This window comes from Dendrobates tinctorius, unplaced genomic scaffold (assembly GCF_039654945.1).
Source record: "Dendrobates tinctorius isolate UK_male_01 unplaced genomic scaffold, ASM3965494v1 ptg000118l, whole genome shotgun sequence".
Taxonomy (NCBI): Eukaryota; Metazoa; Chordata; class Amphibia; order Anura; family Dendrobatidae; genus Dendrobates; species Dendrobates tinctorius.
This window is the reverse complement of record NW_027361786.1, coordinates 750569-767505: the sequence shown is the minus strand read 5'-3', so window position 1 is coordinate 767505 and position 16937 is coordinate 750569. Positions and strand designations below refer to the sequence as shown.

The window sequence follows — 16937 nt, the reverse complement described above, 5'->3', positions numbered from 1 at the left end:
GAGTTAACTGAAAACCCATCAGCGAGTGCATTGTGTATGGAGAGTTTGACTCTTCAGTCTTGTTCAGACTGCTTTTTATTTCACGGTCTGTGTAGACTGCAGTATTTTGGACTGAGTGCAAGTCTACTAAATCAAACTTTAAAGCATTATAACTGTATATGAGACCGTATAGTTGGGAGACAGTCGGTTTAGGTAATTTTAGTCCATTCATGGACCAGGAAATTTGCCCGTCTAAACCCTGACATATCCTTGTGAGCGTCTCATAAATTGGCATGGATGAGGACAAGGATGTTTAAACTCCAGTGAGGATGAGCTCCCTGATGGATTCTCAGTTAACTCGTTCAAGAAGCGAGCAGTTGATATTGCTGTTTGCCTTCTATAGTCTCCTAGTTTTTAATGTAACAATAGCAAGATAATTTATGGACAAATACATGGCTTTATGTGGGGTATTCGGTGATAAGGCTGAGACTAATGTCCTAGTCTGATGTGCACAGTACTTGCTGATCATGCATCTCTGTGTGGGGGGATCCATTACATCAGCACCTTTAAACCCTGTAGGGGTCCATGTCCTTTTTAGAGGGGTTGTCCCATCTCACATCTATGGTGCCTCCGTAGCCTATGCCATAAATGTCAGTGATCCAAGTCCCACCACTGAGACCACCCCACCACTAGACCATTTTACAGCATCTTATGCTGGTGGGACCACTAACATGGCTGCCACTAATACACTAGTTGCCCATAGCACTGGCCATTTTGCAGGCTGTTACCAGTTATTACAAGGTGGTCAGGTACTAGTCCTGTCCGCCTCCTGTTTGGTGACGGGTATTTTAAGGCTATTGCTTGTATAATATAGGCCAGGTGTGGGTGAAGTACAGGCTACGTGTGGCCCTTTGGGTGTTCTGGAGCGTTGGCCTAACCCAGCAGCAAACGTTCCCTGGGACAGTTTGGATTCAACCTCCCATTCACTCCATGGTTGGGGGTGCTGGAGATTCGTGAAGCGTCTCATTCCACCCCCTCTGGGTCTGCCTCCTGCTCCTCTGGGCTCCATCCAGCCCTGTGGTCTGACTTCCATTCCTACTCTGACCTCGATTCTGATAAAGCATCCAAGATGCGGTACATGATGGTCTGATTCTTGCCATGAATCAGACAAAGTCAAGGAATGGGACACTCTTACCACAGAGCTGATGGTATCCTTAAACAAGGCTGAAATAACTTCCCCGGGTGTTATCCAACCATCAGTGATGAGATCTGCTCCCAGGAGTGGGAGTACCTGGGGGGAAAAAATGGTTTCAAAGAATGTATGGATCTCTTGTATCCTTTTCTTCCTACCTGCTCAAACCTTGGGCTGGGTCTCCTGTTGTGGAACCTTCCTGGCTGTTCTCAACACTATCCTCCCTCTCGCATACTGTGCCTCCTTCAAGGTCCCTACCAACTGATAAAAAGTCACTGGCCAAGTCTGCCTTTGAGGCTGTGGCAGCCTCGCTCTGCCCTGCCATCGCCTCCACCTAGGTTTAAAATCTGTCTCTGCCTGGGTGAAGCTCCTTAGTAAGGGCATAGTCCTGGGTGCTCCACCTGAAGATCTTGCTGATTGCCCATGCGGGTAAATCCTCAGTCCTAGAGCTTCTAGTAGCAATGGCTCCAACCCTGGAATGCAGACGTGGCCTAAAAGAAAAAATCCCTCACCAGCCTACCTTGCTAGGGCCTAAGCCTGTTCATAGCCAGACTGAATCAGATCGTCTTGTACACTCTTCCCTACAGTAGCGTCCACCTCTCTCCAGCGGAGAACCAAATGTGTCCCTATCAGGAAATGCAACCTGCATTTTCTTTCCTCTCATCCTCCTGAATGTCCAACCATTGGAACCATTCTCCTTCACAGCAGTTGGAGACCCTCCTTTAAACCAGCTCCTTCCTGGCGGTTGACAAAGCAAGCCATCCAGATGGAACAGATTTTTCCCTTCTCCCATGACAGCAACACCTGAGATAGGGTATCCACCCACCATGACAGAAAACCTACTGAATAAAAATGTCCTCCACATCAGTTTGGTTTCCGGTCCTCGTGGGGACCGGCAGAATGAAGCGGTACACTTACCCGGGGGAAGGGGGTCCAGGAAGGATGAGATTCGGCGCGTCCTGATGTAGCACGCCGGGAACTACAGCGGCCATCCGGGATTGTGTATGGGAAGAGCTAAGGGGATCACTGCACACAGCGTGCCAGATTTGAAACTTCAGGAGATAGGAGCCAGAGGTGAGCGGGGGCCAGGAAGTGCCCAGAAATATGGTAGCATTTCCTGCAGCAATCCGGATTCATGGATGAGCTACAGCAGCCGCTACCACCAATCTTCGCTGCAGTGGACACAGGTGCCTTTTCAGTGCCACCAGCAGCATTGGCAAGTACACAGCGTTGGCAGTCGTCTGAAACATAGTTCAAAGTAGAACAATAGGGAGTGTGCCCTGTGCAAGGGGGATTTAGACTGACCAGGGTGTATACACCAGTCTTGGAAGAAACCCCTGGGTTCGCTATGGATCTGAAGGCCATCATTAGATCGGAGGTCCAGGCGTCCTTAAAACACTTGATGGGGAAGCCAGAACTACTATCATCAGAGTCTGAAAGATCAGTAGATTTTTAAGGGGGATGATTCAGACCTGACGGATTCATCCTCCTCTGACAAGGACATAGGGGGTAGACCCTGCTTCCCAGCTGAGGATACGGACAGGCTAGTCAGGACAATAAGGTCCACTATGGGCATATCTGATCCCAAGACTACCAAAACAGTCCAGGATATTATGTTTGTTGGCTTGGAACAGAGGAAGAGGTGTTCCTTTCCAGTTATTGGAAAAAATCAAAATGCTCATTAGTAGCGAGTGGAAAAGGCCGGAAATGAAAGGTCCACTACCATCTCCTTCAAAAAGGAGATATCCTTTTGATGAGGAAGAGGCGGGCATATGGGAAAAAACCCCAAAGATTGACGTCGCGGTCACTAAATCAGTCAATAGATCTACTTTGCCCTTTGAGGACCTAGGGACTCTCAGGGATCCCTTAGATAAGAAGGCAGAGGTCTTCCTAAATAAAACAAGGCTGGAATCATTGGCAGGCTCATTAAAGCTGGCAATAGCAGCAACATGCACAGCAAGGTCTATGATGGTGTGGCTACAGCAGCTTGGCAACCATGTTGGAGACATCACCCTGAGAGAAAAGATCCTGGCAGACCTTCCGCTGTGGCAGAGAGCAGCTTCCTTTTTGGCTGAGGCTTTGGCCGATTCTGTTAGGTTGGCAGCAAGATCGGTAAACCTGTCTAATGTTGCCCGCAGAGTCCTATGGCTCCAAAGCTGGCCGGGAGATAGATGCCCAGTCCAAGACTAGGATATGCTCTATCCCGTGTGAAGGGAAATATCTTTTCAGTCAAGCCCTGGACGATATACTAGACAAGGCAGCAGACAAGAAAAAAGGCTTTCCCAGTGTATCTCCGTCCTCAATTCAAAAGCTCCTTTCGTAGGAGAAGGTATAGCATGAGCAGACCCTCCGAGGAACAGGGCAACTGGAAGGATAAGAAACCGAGGAGCAAGGGTTTCTTTTTTGGGGGTTCCTCGACCAGGAGGTGAAAATCCTCCAACTGATGTGCTGTCCCAGGTAGGAGGAAGGTTGCCCACCTCCAACCTGCCTGGGAGGAAATCTCCGCCAATGCATCGGTACTGCCCCTGCTAGGATCAATGATGTCATGCATCCCAGCAGTACAGTGGCCCAGTGTCATTCCAGGACCTTACAGCAGGATGTCCTAGAGGGAGAAAGGATGCTTGCTGGACGCCTAGAGGGGAAGATTATGCTCTCTCAGGAAGCAGTAAGACTCCATGATCTGGTGGCGGGATCCAAGAATTCTGCCGTAGGGTATTTCCATGGTCCCACCAGATATCGGATGTGATTGTGGCAGATGCAAGAGCAGAAGGATGGGGGCGCATCTCGGATAATCCAGGGAATCTGGTCAGAGGCAGAAGCTGGTGTTTCCTCAAACTACAAGGAGCTGCTGGCAATAAAGAAGGCAGTAGTTCCTTCCCCATTTAGAAGGAAACCATGTTTGAATGATGTCGGACAATCGAATTTCAGTTGCCTATATCAATCATCAGGGGGTACGAGATCCCAGCCCCTAATGTGACTATCTCCCAAAATTCTCCAGGTTATGGAGGAACATCAACTACAACTATCGGTCCTATACAAAAAGGGAAAGGCAAACGAAGCAGATTTCCTCAGTAGGACAACCTTAAAACCGGTAATGGGAACTGGACCCGTCAATTTTCCAGCAGATTGTGGCTCTTTGGGGGCAGCCAGAGATAGACTTGTTTGCCAACAGGAAGACAAAAATCTTCTGCTCTCTAAACCCAATAGAAAAACCATATGCAGTGGACACGCTACAGATTCCTTGGGGTTTTTAACTGTCTTATGCATTTGCCCCGTTAATGTTGATCCAGGCAGTTCTGAGGAAGATTCGGGAGGAAGCAGCAGATGTCATCCTCATTGCTCCTTTTGGCACAAGAGACCATGGTTCTCATGGATGAGGAGGATGTCCTTGTTGGATCCCTGGATTCTCCCCGACGTTCCGGTTCTCCCCAGGCAGGGCCCAGTGTCATATCCTCAGAACTCGTCAAAATTTGACGGCCTGGATTTTGAGAGGGCACTACTTGTACAGAAAGGGTTCATTCCTGCCTTAGTAGCCTGGATTTTGAGAGGGTGCTACTTGTACAGAAAGGGTTCGCTCCAGCCTTGGTAGCTAACCTGATGCAGAGTAGGAAGCCTGTAACAACTAGGATATAAGGCAGGATATGGGCTAAGTTTTTAGCTTTTTCAGGGCAGTCTATTGGGGGTACAATCCCAATCAGAGATATTTTAGAATTCCTTCAGAGGGGTATGGAGATGGGCCTGGCCACCAGCACCCTTTAGGTGCAGGTATCCGCCTTAGGGGCCCTATACAACTATAACCTGGCGGCAGATAAGTGGGTGACTAGGTTCATTAAATCATGCCCGAGGTCAAAACCTATGCCAGCTCCCAAAATGCCTCTGTGGGACTTAAATCTAGTCCTGGAAGTCTTTACAAAATCGCCCTATGAGCCCCTACATTAAGTGTCTTAAAAAATACTAACACTACAAATAGTGACACTAGTGGCCCTAATGTCGGCCCACAGGATTCGTGATTTACAGGCCCTATCAATCATTCTTTTATGCAGGTATCGGATGATAGAGTGGTTTTGAGGCCAGATCTAGCATATCTCCCCCAAAGTGGCCTCAAAGTGTCACAGGAGTCAGGAGGTAGTTCTCTCTTTCTCTAGAGAACCAAACACTACAGAGGAACGCAGATTTCACACACTAGATGGTAGGAGGGCATTGATGCAGTACTTAGACAGAACTGGGCAATGGAGGAAGAATGAGGCCTTATTTTGTCATTCCAGGGAATCAGGAAGGGGTTTGGTGTTACAAGGGAGATCATAGCTAGCTTATATCTCTAGTAATAGGCCGGTCCCTGAAAGCCCATTCCACCAGGGCCATGGCGACCTCCTGGGCTGAAAGAGTGGAGGTGTCGATAGACAAGATATGTAAGGCAGCCACATAGTGTCTATAGAAGGTGGAAGGGGAAGACTATCACCTCAAGCTGTCCTTCTCTGTTGACCTATCCTTTGGGAGGAAGGTATTGCAAGAAATGATCCCTCCCTAGCTTTTGATCTATTTAAATCTCTCAGGTGGTGCTGTCATTGGAGAAGGGAAAAAATCTTAGTTACTTTACTGACCTTGAAAGGGTTCAAAGGCGGGCTACTAAAATGATAAATGGAGTTGGTTCACTACAATACCCAGAAAGGTTATCAAAATTAGGTCTATTTACTCTAGAAGAGAGAAGACTTAGGGGAGACCTAATATATATGTACAAGTATATCAGAGGGCAATACAGAGATCTCTCCAATGAACTGTTTGTACCAAGGACTGTGACAAGAACAAGGGGGCATTCTCTTCGTTTGGAGGAAAGACAATTTCTGCCCCAGCATAGAAGAGGGTTCTTCACAGTAAGAGCAGTGAGGCTCTGGAATTCTCTTCCTGAGGAAGTGGTGATGGCCAACTCACTGAATGAATGAATGTAAGAAAGGAATGGATGCTTTTCTTGTGAGTAACAGTATAGAAGGTTACGAATAACAGAATATTATAGGTAGATGGCTGACCCAGCTTAGGGGAAGGAATTGTTTTCCCTATGGAGAAAATTGGCTTCTACTCTGTGGGTTTTTTTTGCCTTCCCCAGGATCCACAATGCAGAACAGCTGCACTAAAAATAGGCTGAACTAGATGGACATAAGGTCTTCCTTCAGCCTTCAAAACTATGTTACTATGTATGTTACTTACCGGTCAGATTTTACAGAGCCCATTACAGCACCCTTATATTCCCTCCCCCACTTTGTCACTTGTGGTGAGCACTTTTAAGGGTGATGGTTATGTTACTGTCTGGCGGTCCTCTCATGCTCTGAAACCAAACTGATGCGGAGGAGAGGTACCGCCTTTTTATTCAGTAGGTTTCCTGTCCTGGTGGGCAGATACCCTCGCTCAGATGTTGCTGTCAAGGGCTCTGTAGAATCCCATTACCGTTAAGTAACTAAGATTTTTCTTCTGCATGATGGGTCATCCCCACCTAGGGACTCCCCCAGGGTGGGAGTTCATATTCCAGTCAAGGATGTGTATCTCTCCGCAGTTGATTCCTGGGAAAGAGAGGTAGTCTCTACCGTTAAGAAAAATATATAGAATTTCCACATCCCGGCCTCCAAGAAATCTCTCGCTGGTTCCTGTGTGGTTTTTTTTTTTTAAGGCCATCATTTCTCCACTCCAGTCAGGTGTCACCATTCCCATCCCAGAATGCTTCTTAGGTTTTTACTCAGACTTTTTTGTGGTCCCAAAAAAGGATGATTGTGTCCTTTGCTGGACCTCAAACTCCTCAACAAACTAGTGCAGCTCTGTCGACTCAGGGTGGAGTTTCTCCGTTTGGTGAGCGCCTCCATCGACCTCCTTTTCAGTGGACATACAAGACGCCTATCTCCACATTCCAATCTGCGTCTCACACCAAAGATTCCTCAGCTTCACAGTTCAAGATTCTCATTTCCGATTCATGGCCCTCCTTTTTGGCCTACCCTCAGCACCCCCAGTCATCACGAAGGTCATCGCCCTACTTCGTCCCAAGGTTTTCCTAGTTATTGCCTACCTGGATGACCTCTTGCTTAAAGATCCATCATGAGAGTCTTCAGTTGACTCTAGACACTGTCTCGCCTGGACTGGCTCATCAACAAGACAAAGGTTTCTCTGCTCTTGGCCCAACACCTAGTTTTCTTAGCCATGCTTTTCAATACTGCATGCTCCAGTGTTTTCTTGGGATTCTCTCTCAGACGGCCATCACCCTGCCCGTTTCGAACCTGCATGCGTGTGCTGGGCAAGACGGTAGCCCATGGGTCTCAAACTGCTTTCCTCGAGGGTCACAAACCATGCGTGTTTTCAGGATTTCCTTAGCATTGCACAAGGTGCTGGAATCATTATCTGTGCAGGTGATTAAATTATCACCTGTGCAATGCAAGGAAATCCTGAAAACATGACCTATTTGCGGCCCTTGAGGAATGCAGCTTGAGACCTCTGCGGTAGCCGCTATGGAAGCAGTCCTCTTTTTCCAGTTTCACTCTTGTCCCCTTCAGCTTGCACTCCTATCATGTTGGGATAAGATCTCCTTGGCTTGCTCTTTCCTGTGCAATTAAAACAGTCGCTTTCTTAGTGGCATCTCTCTCCACTCAATCACCACCGGAGATGGTTCCTTCTTTTGCACTGGCAGATCGTGAGGACGGATATCAGCCTTCTCGGCTGGGGAGCAGTGTTTCATGGTCCTGGCGCGCTGGAAAGCTTGGGAGTCCTCCCTCCCCATTAACATCATGGAACTCAGGGCCATCTACCTTGCTCAGTAGGAGCATTGAAGATGGGTCATGGCTCAATCTTCCAGCATGACAATGACCCGAAACACACAGCCAGGGCAACTAAGGAGTGGCTCCGTAAGAAGCATTGCAAGGTCCTGGAGGGGCCTAGCCAGTCTCCAGACCTGAACCTAATAGCAAATCTTTGGAAGGAGCTGAAACTCAATTTTGCCCAGCAACAGCCGGAAACCTGAAAGATCTGGAGAAGATCTCCAGGAGGAGGGGGCCAAAATCCCTGCTGCAGTGCGTGCAAACCTGGTCAAGAACTACAGGAAACATCTGACCTCTGTAATTGCAAAGGTTTCTGTACCAAATATTAAGTTCTGTTTTTCTATTGTATCAAATACTTAATTTGCATTTTATAGCATGAAATATATAAAAATGCGACAATGTGATTTTCTGGTTTTTATTTTTATATTCTGTCTCTCACAGGTGAAGTGTTCCTACGATAAAAATTACAGACCTCTCCATGCTTTGTAGGTGGGAAAACGTGCAAAATCGGCAGTGTATCAAATACTTATTTTCCCCACTGTACCTTAAAATGTATATAAATGTATATATAATGTTGGCTCAGGGCACAAAATACAAGGACTCACACGGCCCCTGACCAGGAAACAGAAAATATTACGACTCTTGAAATATGGCGACACAAGCAAATTTTGTTTTCTTACAAATTTCTGAATTTTTTTTTCACCACTTAAATAAAACAAAAACTATACATTTGGTATCTGGATCATTACTAAACAGATCTTTGAGGGTTTGATTACTAAGTATCCCAAAATAACAACATTTCCCAAAATCCACAAAGATCCCCTCAACCCCCCCCCCCATAGAACACCTGGGGAGAGATCTAAAAATGGCAGTTTGGAGAAGGCACCCTTCTAATATCAGGGACCTGGAACAGTTTGCCAAAGAAGAATGGTCTAAAATTCCAGCAGAGCATTGTAGGAAACTCATTGATGGTTATCGGAAGCGGTTGGTCGCAGTTATTTTGGCTAAAGGTTGTGCAACCAAGTATTAGGCTGAGGGTGCCAATACTTTTGTCTGGCCCATTTTTGGAGTTTTGTGTGAAATGATCAATGTTTTGCTTCATTCTCTTTTGTGTTTTTTTCATTTAAGACAAATTAAATGAAGATAATACCAAAGAATTTGTGTTTGCAATCATTTTCAGGAAGAAACTGAGTATTATCTGACAAAATTGCAGGGGTGTCAATACTTTTGGCCACAACTGTAGTTTTTTGTTTTTAAAAATATTTTTTAATTTACAGAAATGCGACACTACCATGGGTGCGGCTTGTTCACCCTCATATGCAAACCTGTTCCCGAGATACTGGGAGTGTGGGTTGTTTAGGGATTGGGAGGCGCAGGCCGCTGACCACGTGCAATGCTGGATTAGGTACATTGATGATTTAGATGCGATAGATGCCCAAGCGTCCCCTCACCCCGACGAGCATGGCTGGTGGCGAAACGTGCATCGGTGTAAGGGGACAATTGGACATCTATCACATGGCAGTACCACTCAGGCAATGATTTGCTATTTACCTTTTCTTGTTTTTGGATACTATGGTATCCTTCAAAACATTCTCATATAAACATAGCATATTTTTCTGCCCCTTATTTTTGCCCAGCGTTCCGTACGGTATTACTGCTTTATATTATAGTTATAAGCGTTACCTTATTGAAAGCTTCTTTCAGGGTTAGGTCCCTATGTTGGGTGGACCCAAACACCTCATCTCCCACCGTTACACAGAAGGGAAACCCATCAGCCACTGGGGTTGGTGAGACTTCTCTGGGCCCACCCTATCTTTTACCTGAGCAATCGATGACGCTGCATCCCCCCCAAGCCCCAAACAACAGTCTCGGGCCTATGATAATTGGGTGAAATAAATCCTGGACCACACCGAACTCATGGGACTCAGTACCTCAGTTTGTCTGAATGTCCACTTTGGTTACCGGATAGTCTTTAGCTTCCCTGTGAATGCAGCAGACACCCACTTTCTTCCCAGAGATCAATTGAAAAAGGAGTGTGGCCCTCACAAGGGTGACCAAACTCCCTGAGTCTAGTAGTCCAGTCATTTGGAGACCCTTCTCACTTTCACCAGACAAGCTTGGGGTCCCTCGCCAGGTGGACAGTCAACACTGCAGGCCGAATATTCGTAGTGTGAACACCAGCATCCCATGCTACAGTCTATTTGCTCGGTGGTCAGGGGACAATGGACAGGTCTATGGCCTGGGCAGTGACTTGTCCAACAAAATCCACTGGCGAGACCCTCAGAATGACCTCGGTCACCCCCCGTGAACTTGGGACGCCCCACGCCTTTATCCTCCATCTCCCAGCATGGAGGTGGTTGCCTCCCCAAGGAACAGTTGACCCTGATACCTTTCGGTCAGTCTGACCAAATCATTGGTGCTTCGGGGATCTACCTGGGCATACCAAGTCCACATCGGGCTCAGAAAGGTGTGCATGAACCGGTCCATTCCAACCCGCTCCACCATCTGCGATGGGGTAGAGGTCTCCTACTGCAACCACCTTTGGACAAGCTGCAGCAGATCAAACATTTGGGAGCGAGGAGGTTTGTCACGGTGATATGCCCAGCGGTTGACCCAATGTGCCTTGACAGACATTGTCAACCCCAAATTTCCATTTTCAATTTCGCATATTCTTTGGCATCCTGTAAGGCTAAATCACAGTAGACCTTTTGTGGCTTGACCCTTTCAAAAATGGTTAAAAAGGCTGCTATAGTGTCTCTCGGGGTCATTTTCTGCAAGGCTCTCCTCACTGCTTTCTGGATAGAAAAATCATCAGCTGACCTTGGAATTGTAGCGGCCGCCGTGCCACGAACCACTGTGAGTAAATCAATCTACTACTGTTGCTGTTGTCGGTGCAGCTGCTGGAGCTATTGTATAAGCAGTTTACTTGTCTCCTGTTGTGCCAGCTGTTGCTGCCATTGCTGTTGGGCTTCCTCCATGCTGGGACGCGGCTCCCTGGCTTACAGCCACCTTCAACCAAGACATGCAGTGCTTCTGTAGCAGTCACACGTGTTCCTGGGGAATGTTGCCCGCATTCTCCACCATATGTGGTAGGCCAACTCACCTGGCTTCATAAAGAGGTAGACACAGGAACTGTTTCTATTTAAAGTCCGGCTGGTTTATTGCAATTCTCATAAAGGACGTCACCAGAAACCGTAACTACAGCCTCTCTCCGGCACAAGGTAAAACAACAGTTCCATACAATGGTGCTGTTAACACCATTTTACAAAGCCACGCAGGCGCAGCGATAAGGTAAGCAGCCATCTCTCCCAACTCATCAGCTGCTCACCATCTGTCATGGTCAATTAACCCCTCTCAGCACTTAGCGTGCTGGAGCATTTTCTTACATGTACTAAAACATTACCTCAAGTTTATCTCTGAACCACTAGATAGTCAACAGCCACCATACACAATGTCAAAATCTGCTCTTCTCTTCACACAACCATAGGGTGGAATGATAAAAGCTTGTCTTCCTACAGTACCCACTAAGTGGATCTACAGATTTAGATAGCTGGCACCGTGTGATCGGTGTGCAGAGAGCTCCCCCTTGTGGCAGCTTCCTGGGTTTAGCATTTATGGCCAGGGGGCTATATGGACAACCCCTTTAAGATGTTGTATTAACACATTAACAACCCTTGTATTGTGTGTTGGGAGCACTGTACCCCACAAATTGAGGCTGGCAGGCTCCCCTTAAGCAGTTTAATATTTCACATCTGAATAGGGGCAATAAACACCTTAAAAAAAAAAAAAAGTACAGTATAAGGTCGCCACTTCACCCCACCTCCGTAACGTACAGGCACAGAGAAACAATTATTTCACAGATTTTAAGGCTTCATATGGAAAGGAAAGGCAACCGGAGGAGCTCCAGCTGCTGCAGTACTAAAAGTCCAAGCATGTCCAGTCAGCAGGACAAAAGCTGCACATTGCCGGGGTATCAGGGGCGAGGAGGGGATTGCACAGGTATCCAGAAAATACTGCAATATTGCACCAGTTTTATGCATACATTTTGCATTTCACATGTAACATGCAACACGGGGGACTCCGGCCTCGGTGGGCCGTACAGCACAGGACGACGCCAGGAACTTCACAGCTTCTGTGTGGTGACACAGGGTAGGGTACGTTACGGTCAGTCTGCTGCGCCGACCAGTCTGAACCCATCATTAATGGGGACCATACAGGGCCTCTCCACAGATCTGCACCTGAAGTGGTTAACACTGCTCCAGTGACGACGAGACCCTCCACACAGGATGTCACTGCCACATGGTACGAGTAACAGTTGTCATAGGTAGTCCATGCTTTCAAAGCCTCGACCTCAAAGAAAAAAAAAAAAAAAAAAAAAAAAAAAAAAAAAAACACAAAAACTCATCTTCCACACCAATAGAAAAAAATATATATTAACTAGGGGGAGGGGTGTTGACTTTTGCTATATAGGACACAGATATACAGCACTAGTGATAAGTTAGGACACCCCTCTGCTCATGCAAAACTTTTCCTTGTACTTATTGGAGGGTACACATTGTAGATTCAGGCTGAAGGAAAATATGTGGAAACAAGTAAAGAAACATGTGAAGCAATCCTCCCAGTGCCCCCTCATACTCTGATCATGCTTTATACCCCCCTTCTTGCCGTTCTTTCTGCAGCTTCATCAGGTCTACACCTGGAAGTGCTGCAAACAGTCCTGAAGAAGATCCCAGCGGTGACGAGTACTTGCCGGCTGCTGTGCCTTCACTTTACAGTCCGACTCATCCCAAATGGATTGAGGTTGTGTAATTAAGGAGGCCATGTCATCTGAGGCAGACTCCGTCCCTGCCTTGTCCTAGCCCCTAACATTGCCTGGAGGCGATTTGGCTCATCGTTCTCTTGCAACACAAAGGATGGTCCCTCTAAGTGCGAAACAGACAGGTTGTCTCAGTAGTGGCCCCTTTGCAGCAATTCCAACATAAAGGCCTGCTTCTCGCAGTATCTGTGCTGTCCTTTTTCATTTTCTGAGGTTGATAACTGATGAACTTATCCTCTGCAGCAGAAGCCATTCTTGGTCTTGCTTTCCTGATACAGCCTCATCAGAGCGAGTTTCATCACAGTGATATCCTCAAGTGCAGGCAAGAAAGCTACCTTCAAAGTTCTAGCAGTTTTCTGTACTGACTGACCGTGTGTTACGGTAATGATGGACTGTCGTTTCTCTTTACCCAGTTGATTGGCTCTTGCCACATTCCGGATTATAACAGTTGTAGAATAGGATTCAGAACTGGATGCAAAACACACCTGATGGCTGTAAACACTTTGTGAAGGCCGCCGATTCCACAAATGATCTCTTGAGACCTTTCTATTCATTGGAAGATGCTGAGAGAATTACCCAGGGGAAATAAAGATAAAAGGCGTGGGGACTGTCAGGAATCTAAGTAAGATGTAAGACACATTCTGGTTTGTTTCACACGCGATTGTTTACTTCTTGCTTCCATATTTTTTCCTTAATGATTTTCCCACCTTCAGTCCGAGTGTTCACATTCCAATGAGAACATGGGAAACCATTGCATTAACACTTGTGTCTAACGTTTTGACAATTTTTTTTCCATTGCCAAGATCCTGTCCCAATATGTAGCAAGTATAATAATAAATATTAGCAAATACCTCCAATTATAAATGTAGTATAGTTCTTCTGATTGGGTATGTCGCTTACCCCATGTGCAGGTCATTGCAGTAGCTTAGGTACTTAGTTACTGCAATGCCCTGCACATGGGGTAAGCGACACAGCAAGTCAGAAGAACTAAGCTACATTTCTAGTACGTACTGGAATAGGATCTTGGATATGGGAATACCCCTTTAAGACCCTACCTGCCTTGTGCAGAGCCACCTACAGGCCAAATCATGGCACTGACCAGGTTACCTGCAGAGATTTTTCTCCTGGCAGGAGCGCAGCAGAGAATTACCCTCCTCCTCCGTGCGATCACCAACTCCTCTTAAAGGGAATGCTTCTCACCATTGCTATAGCAGCTCCTGGACAGATGGCGCCTGTCTGCTGCTATACGTGTTATGGAAGGTCTTCAGGATCGGGATGAGGGTTGGAAACGATGGCCGTAAACTCGCCTCCGTCTCCCAGCAGTTCTTCATCAGTTTATAGATCTAGCAAGAAAAGATATGAATGTGATGGAGCCAAACGTTCATTGCACTTTAGTTCTTCACCAAATTAAAAGGTGTGTTCCCATCTCCAAGATCCTGTCCAAATATGTAGATGTATTAATAGTAGTAATAAAATATACCAATTAGAAATGTAGTATAGTTCTTCTAATTAGCTATGTCACTTACCCCATGTGCAGGGCATTGCAGTAGCTAGGTATATATGGTTACGACCACTAACAGCTAACTAACTGTCACTATGAGTTGTCATATCCATGGATACAAAGCTACTGCAATGCCCTGTACATGGGGTAAGCACCAGCTACTGCAATGCCCGGCACATGGGGTAAGCACCAGCCACTGCAATGCACTGTACATGGGGTAAGCACCAGCTACTGCAATGCCCTGCACATGGGGTAAGCACCAGCTACTGCAATGCCCTGCACATGGGGTAAGCACCAGCCACTGCAATGCACTGTACATGGGGTAAGCACCAGCTACTGCAATGCCCTGCACATGGGGTAAGCACCAGCTACTGCAATGCCCTGCACATGGGGTAAGCACCAGCTACTGCAATGCCCTGCACATGGGGTAAGCACCAGCTACTGCAATGCCCGACACATGAGGTAAGCACCAGCTACTGCAATGCCCGACACATGAGGTAAGCACCAGCCACTGCTATGCCCTGTACATGGGGTAAGCACCAGCCACTGCTATGCCCTGTACATTGGGTAAGCACCAGCTACTGCAATGCCCTGTACATGGGGTAAGCACCAGCTACTGCAAAGCCCAGTACATGGGATAAGCACCAGCTACTGCAAAGCCCAGTACATGGGATAAGCACCAGCTACTGCAATGCCCGGCACATGGGGTAAGCAACAGCCACTGCAATGCTCTGCACATGGGGTAAGCAACAGCTACTGCAATGCCCTGCACATGGGGTAAGCAACAGCCACAGAAATGCCCTGCACATGGGGTAAGCAACAGCCACAGCAATGCCCTGCACATGGGGTAAGCAACAGCCACAGCAATGCCCTGCACATGGGGTAAGCACCAGCCACAGCAATGCCCTGCACATGGGGTAAGCAACAGCTACTGCAATGCCCTGCACATGGGGTAAGCACCAGCCACTGCTATGCACTGTACATGGGGTAAGCAACAGCTACTGCAATGCCCTGCACATGGGGTAAGCACCAGCCACAGCAATGCCCTGCACATGGGGTAAGCACCAGCCACAGCAACGCCCTGCACATGGGGTAAGCACCAGCCACAGCAACGCCCTGCACATGGGGTAAGCACCAGCCACAGCAATGCCCTGCACATGGGGTAAGCAACAGCCACAGCAATGCCCTGCACATGGGGTAAGCAACAGCCACAGCAATGCCCTGCACATGGGGTAAGCAACAGCCACAGCAATGCCCTGCACATGGGGTAAGCACCAGCCACAGCAATGCCCTGCACATGGGGTAAGCAACAGCCACTGCTATGCCCTGCACATGGGGTAAGCAACAGCCACTGCTATGCCCTGCACATGGGGTAAGCAACAGCCACTGCTATGCCCTGCACATGGGGTAAGCAACAGCTACTGCAAAGCCCAGTACATGGGGTAAGCACCAGCTACTGCAATGCCCTGCACATAGGGAAAGCACCAGCTACTGCAATGCCCTGCACATGGGGTAAGCACCAGCCACTGCAATGCCCTGCACATGGGGTAAGCACCAGCCACTGCAATGCACTGTACATGGGGTAAGCACCAGCTACTGCAATGCCCTGCACATGGGGTAAGCACCAGCTACTGCAATGCCCTGCACATGGGGTAAGCACCAGCTACTGCAATGCCCTGCACATGGGGTAAGCACCAGCTACTGCAATGCCCGGCACATGAGGTAAGCACCAGCTACTGCAATGCCCGACACATGAGGTAAGCACCAGCCACTGCTATGCCCTGTACATGGGGTAAGCACCAGCCACTGCTATGCCCTGTACATTGGGTAAGCACCAGCTACTGCAATGCCCTGTACATTGGGTAAGCACCAGCTACTGCAATGCCCTGTACATGGGGTAAGCACCAGCTACTGCAAAGCCCAGTACATGGGATAAGCACCAGCTACTGCAAAGCCCAGTACATGGGATAAGCACCAGCTACTGCAATGCCCGGCATATGGGGTAAGCAACAGCCACTGCAATGCTCTGCACATGGGGTAAGCAACAGCTACTGCAATGCCCTGCACATGGGGTAAGCAACAGCCACAGAAATGCCCTGCACATGGGGTAAGCAACAGCCACAGCAATGCCCTGCACATGGGGTAAGCAACAGCTACTGCAATGCCCAGCACATGGGGTAAGCACCAGCCACTGCTATGCACTGTACATGGGGTAAGCAACAGCTACTGCAATGCCCTGCACATGGGGTAAGCAACAGCCACAGAAATGCCCTGCACATGGGGTAAGCACCAGCCACAGCAATGCCCTGCACATGGGGTAAGCACCAGCCACAGCAATGCCCTGCACATGGGGTAAGCAACAGCTACTGCAATGCCCTGCACATGGGGTAAGCAACAGCTACTGCAATGCCCTGCACATGGGGTAAGCACCAGCCACTGCTATGCACTGTACATGGGGTAAGCAACAGCTACTGCAATGCCCTGCACATGGGGTAAGCAACAGCCACAGCAATGCCCTGCACATGGGGTAAGCACCAGCCACAGCAACGCCCTGCACATGGGGTAAGCACCAGCCACAGCAATGCCCTGCACATGGGGTAAGCACCAGCCACAGCAATGCCCTGCACATGGGGTAAGCACCAGCCACAGCAATGCCCT

General features: G+C 48.0%; 1 protein-coding gene across 1 annotated transcript in view; it reads right to left on the bottom strand.

The window, feature by feature from the left end:
• Nucleotides 1–8363: 8363 nt before the first annotated feature.
• TYK2 (tyrosine kinase 2) overlaps nucleotides 8364–16937 on the bottom strand; it is a 55623-nt gene continuing 47049 nt past the window's right edge. The window contains exons 25-26 of the mRNA XM_073590611.1: nucleotides 13979–14121; nucleotides 8364–12312 (exon numbers count right to left, since the gene is read on the bottom strand). Coding sequence (XP_073446712.1) covers nucleotides 13984–14121 — 138 coding nt within the window. The 3' untranslated portion in view covers nucleotides 8364–12312; nucleotides 13979–13983. The remainder of the gene's footprint in view (nucleotides 12313–13978; nucleotides 14122–16937) is intronic.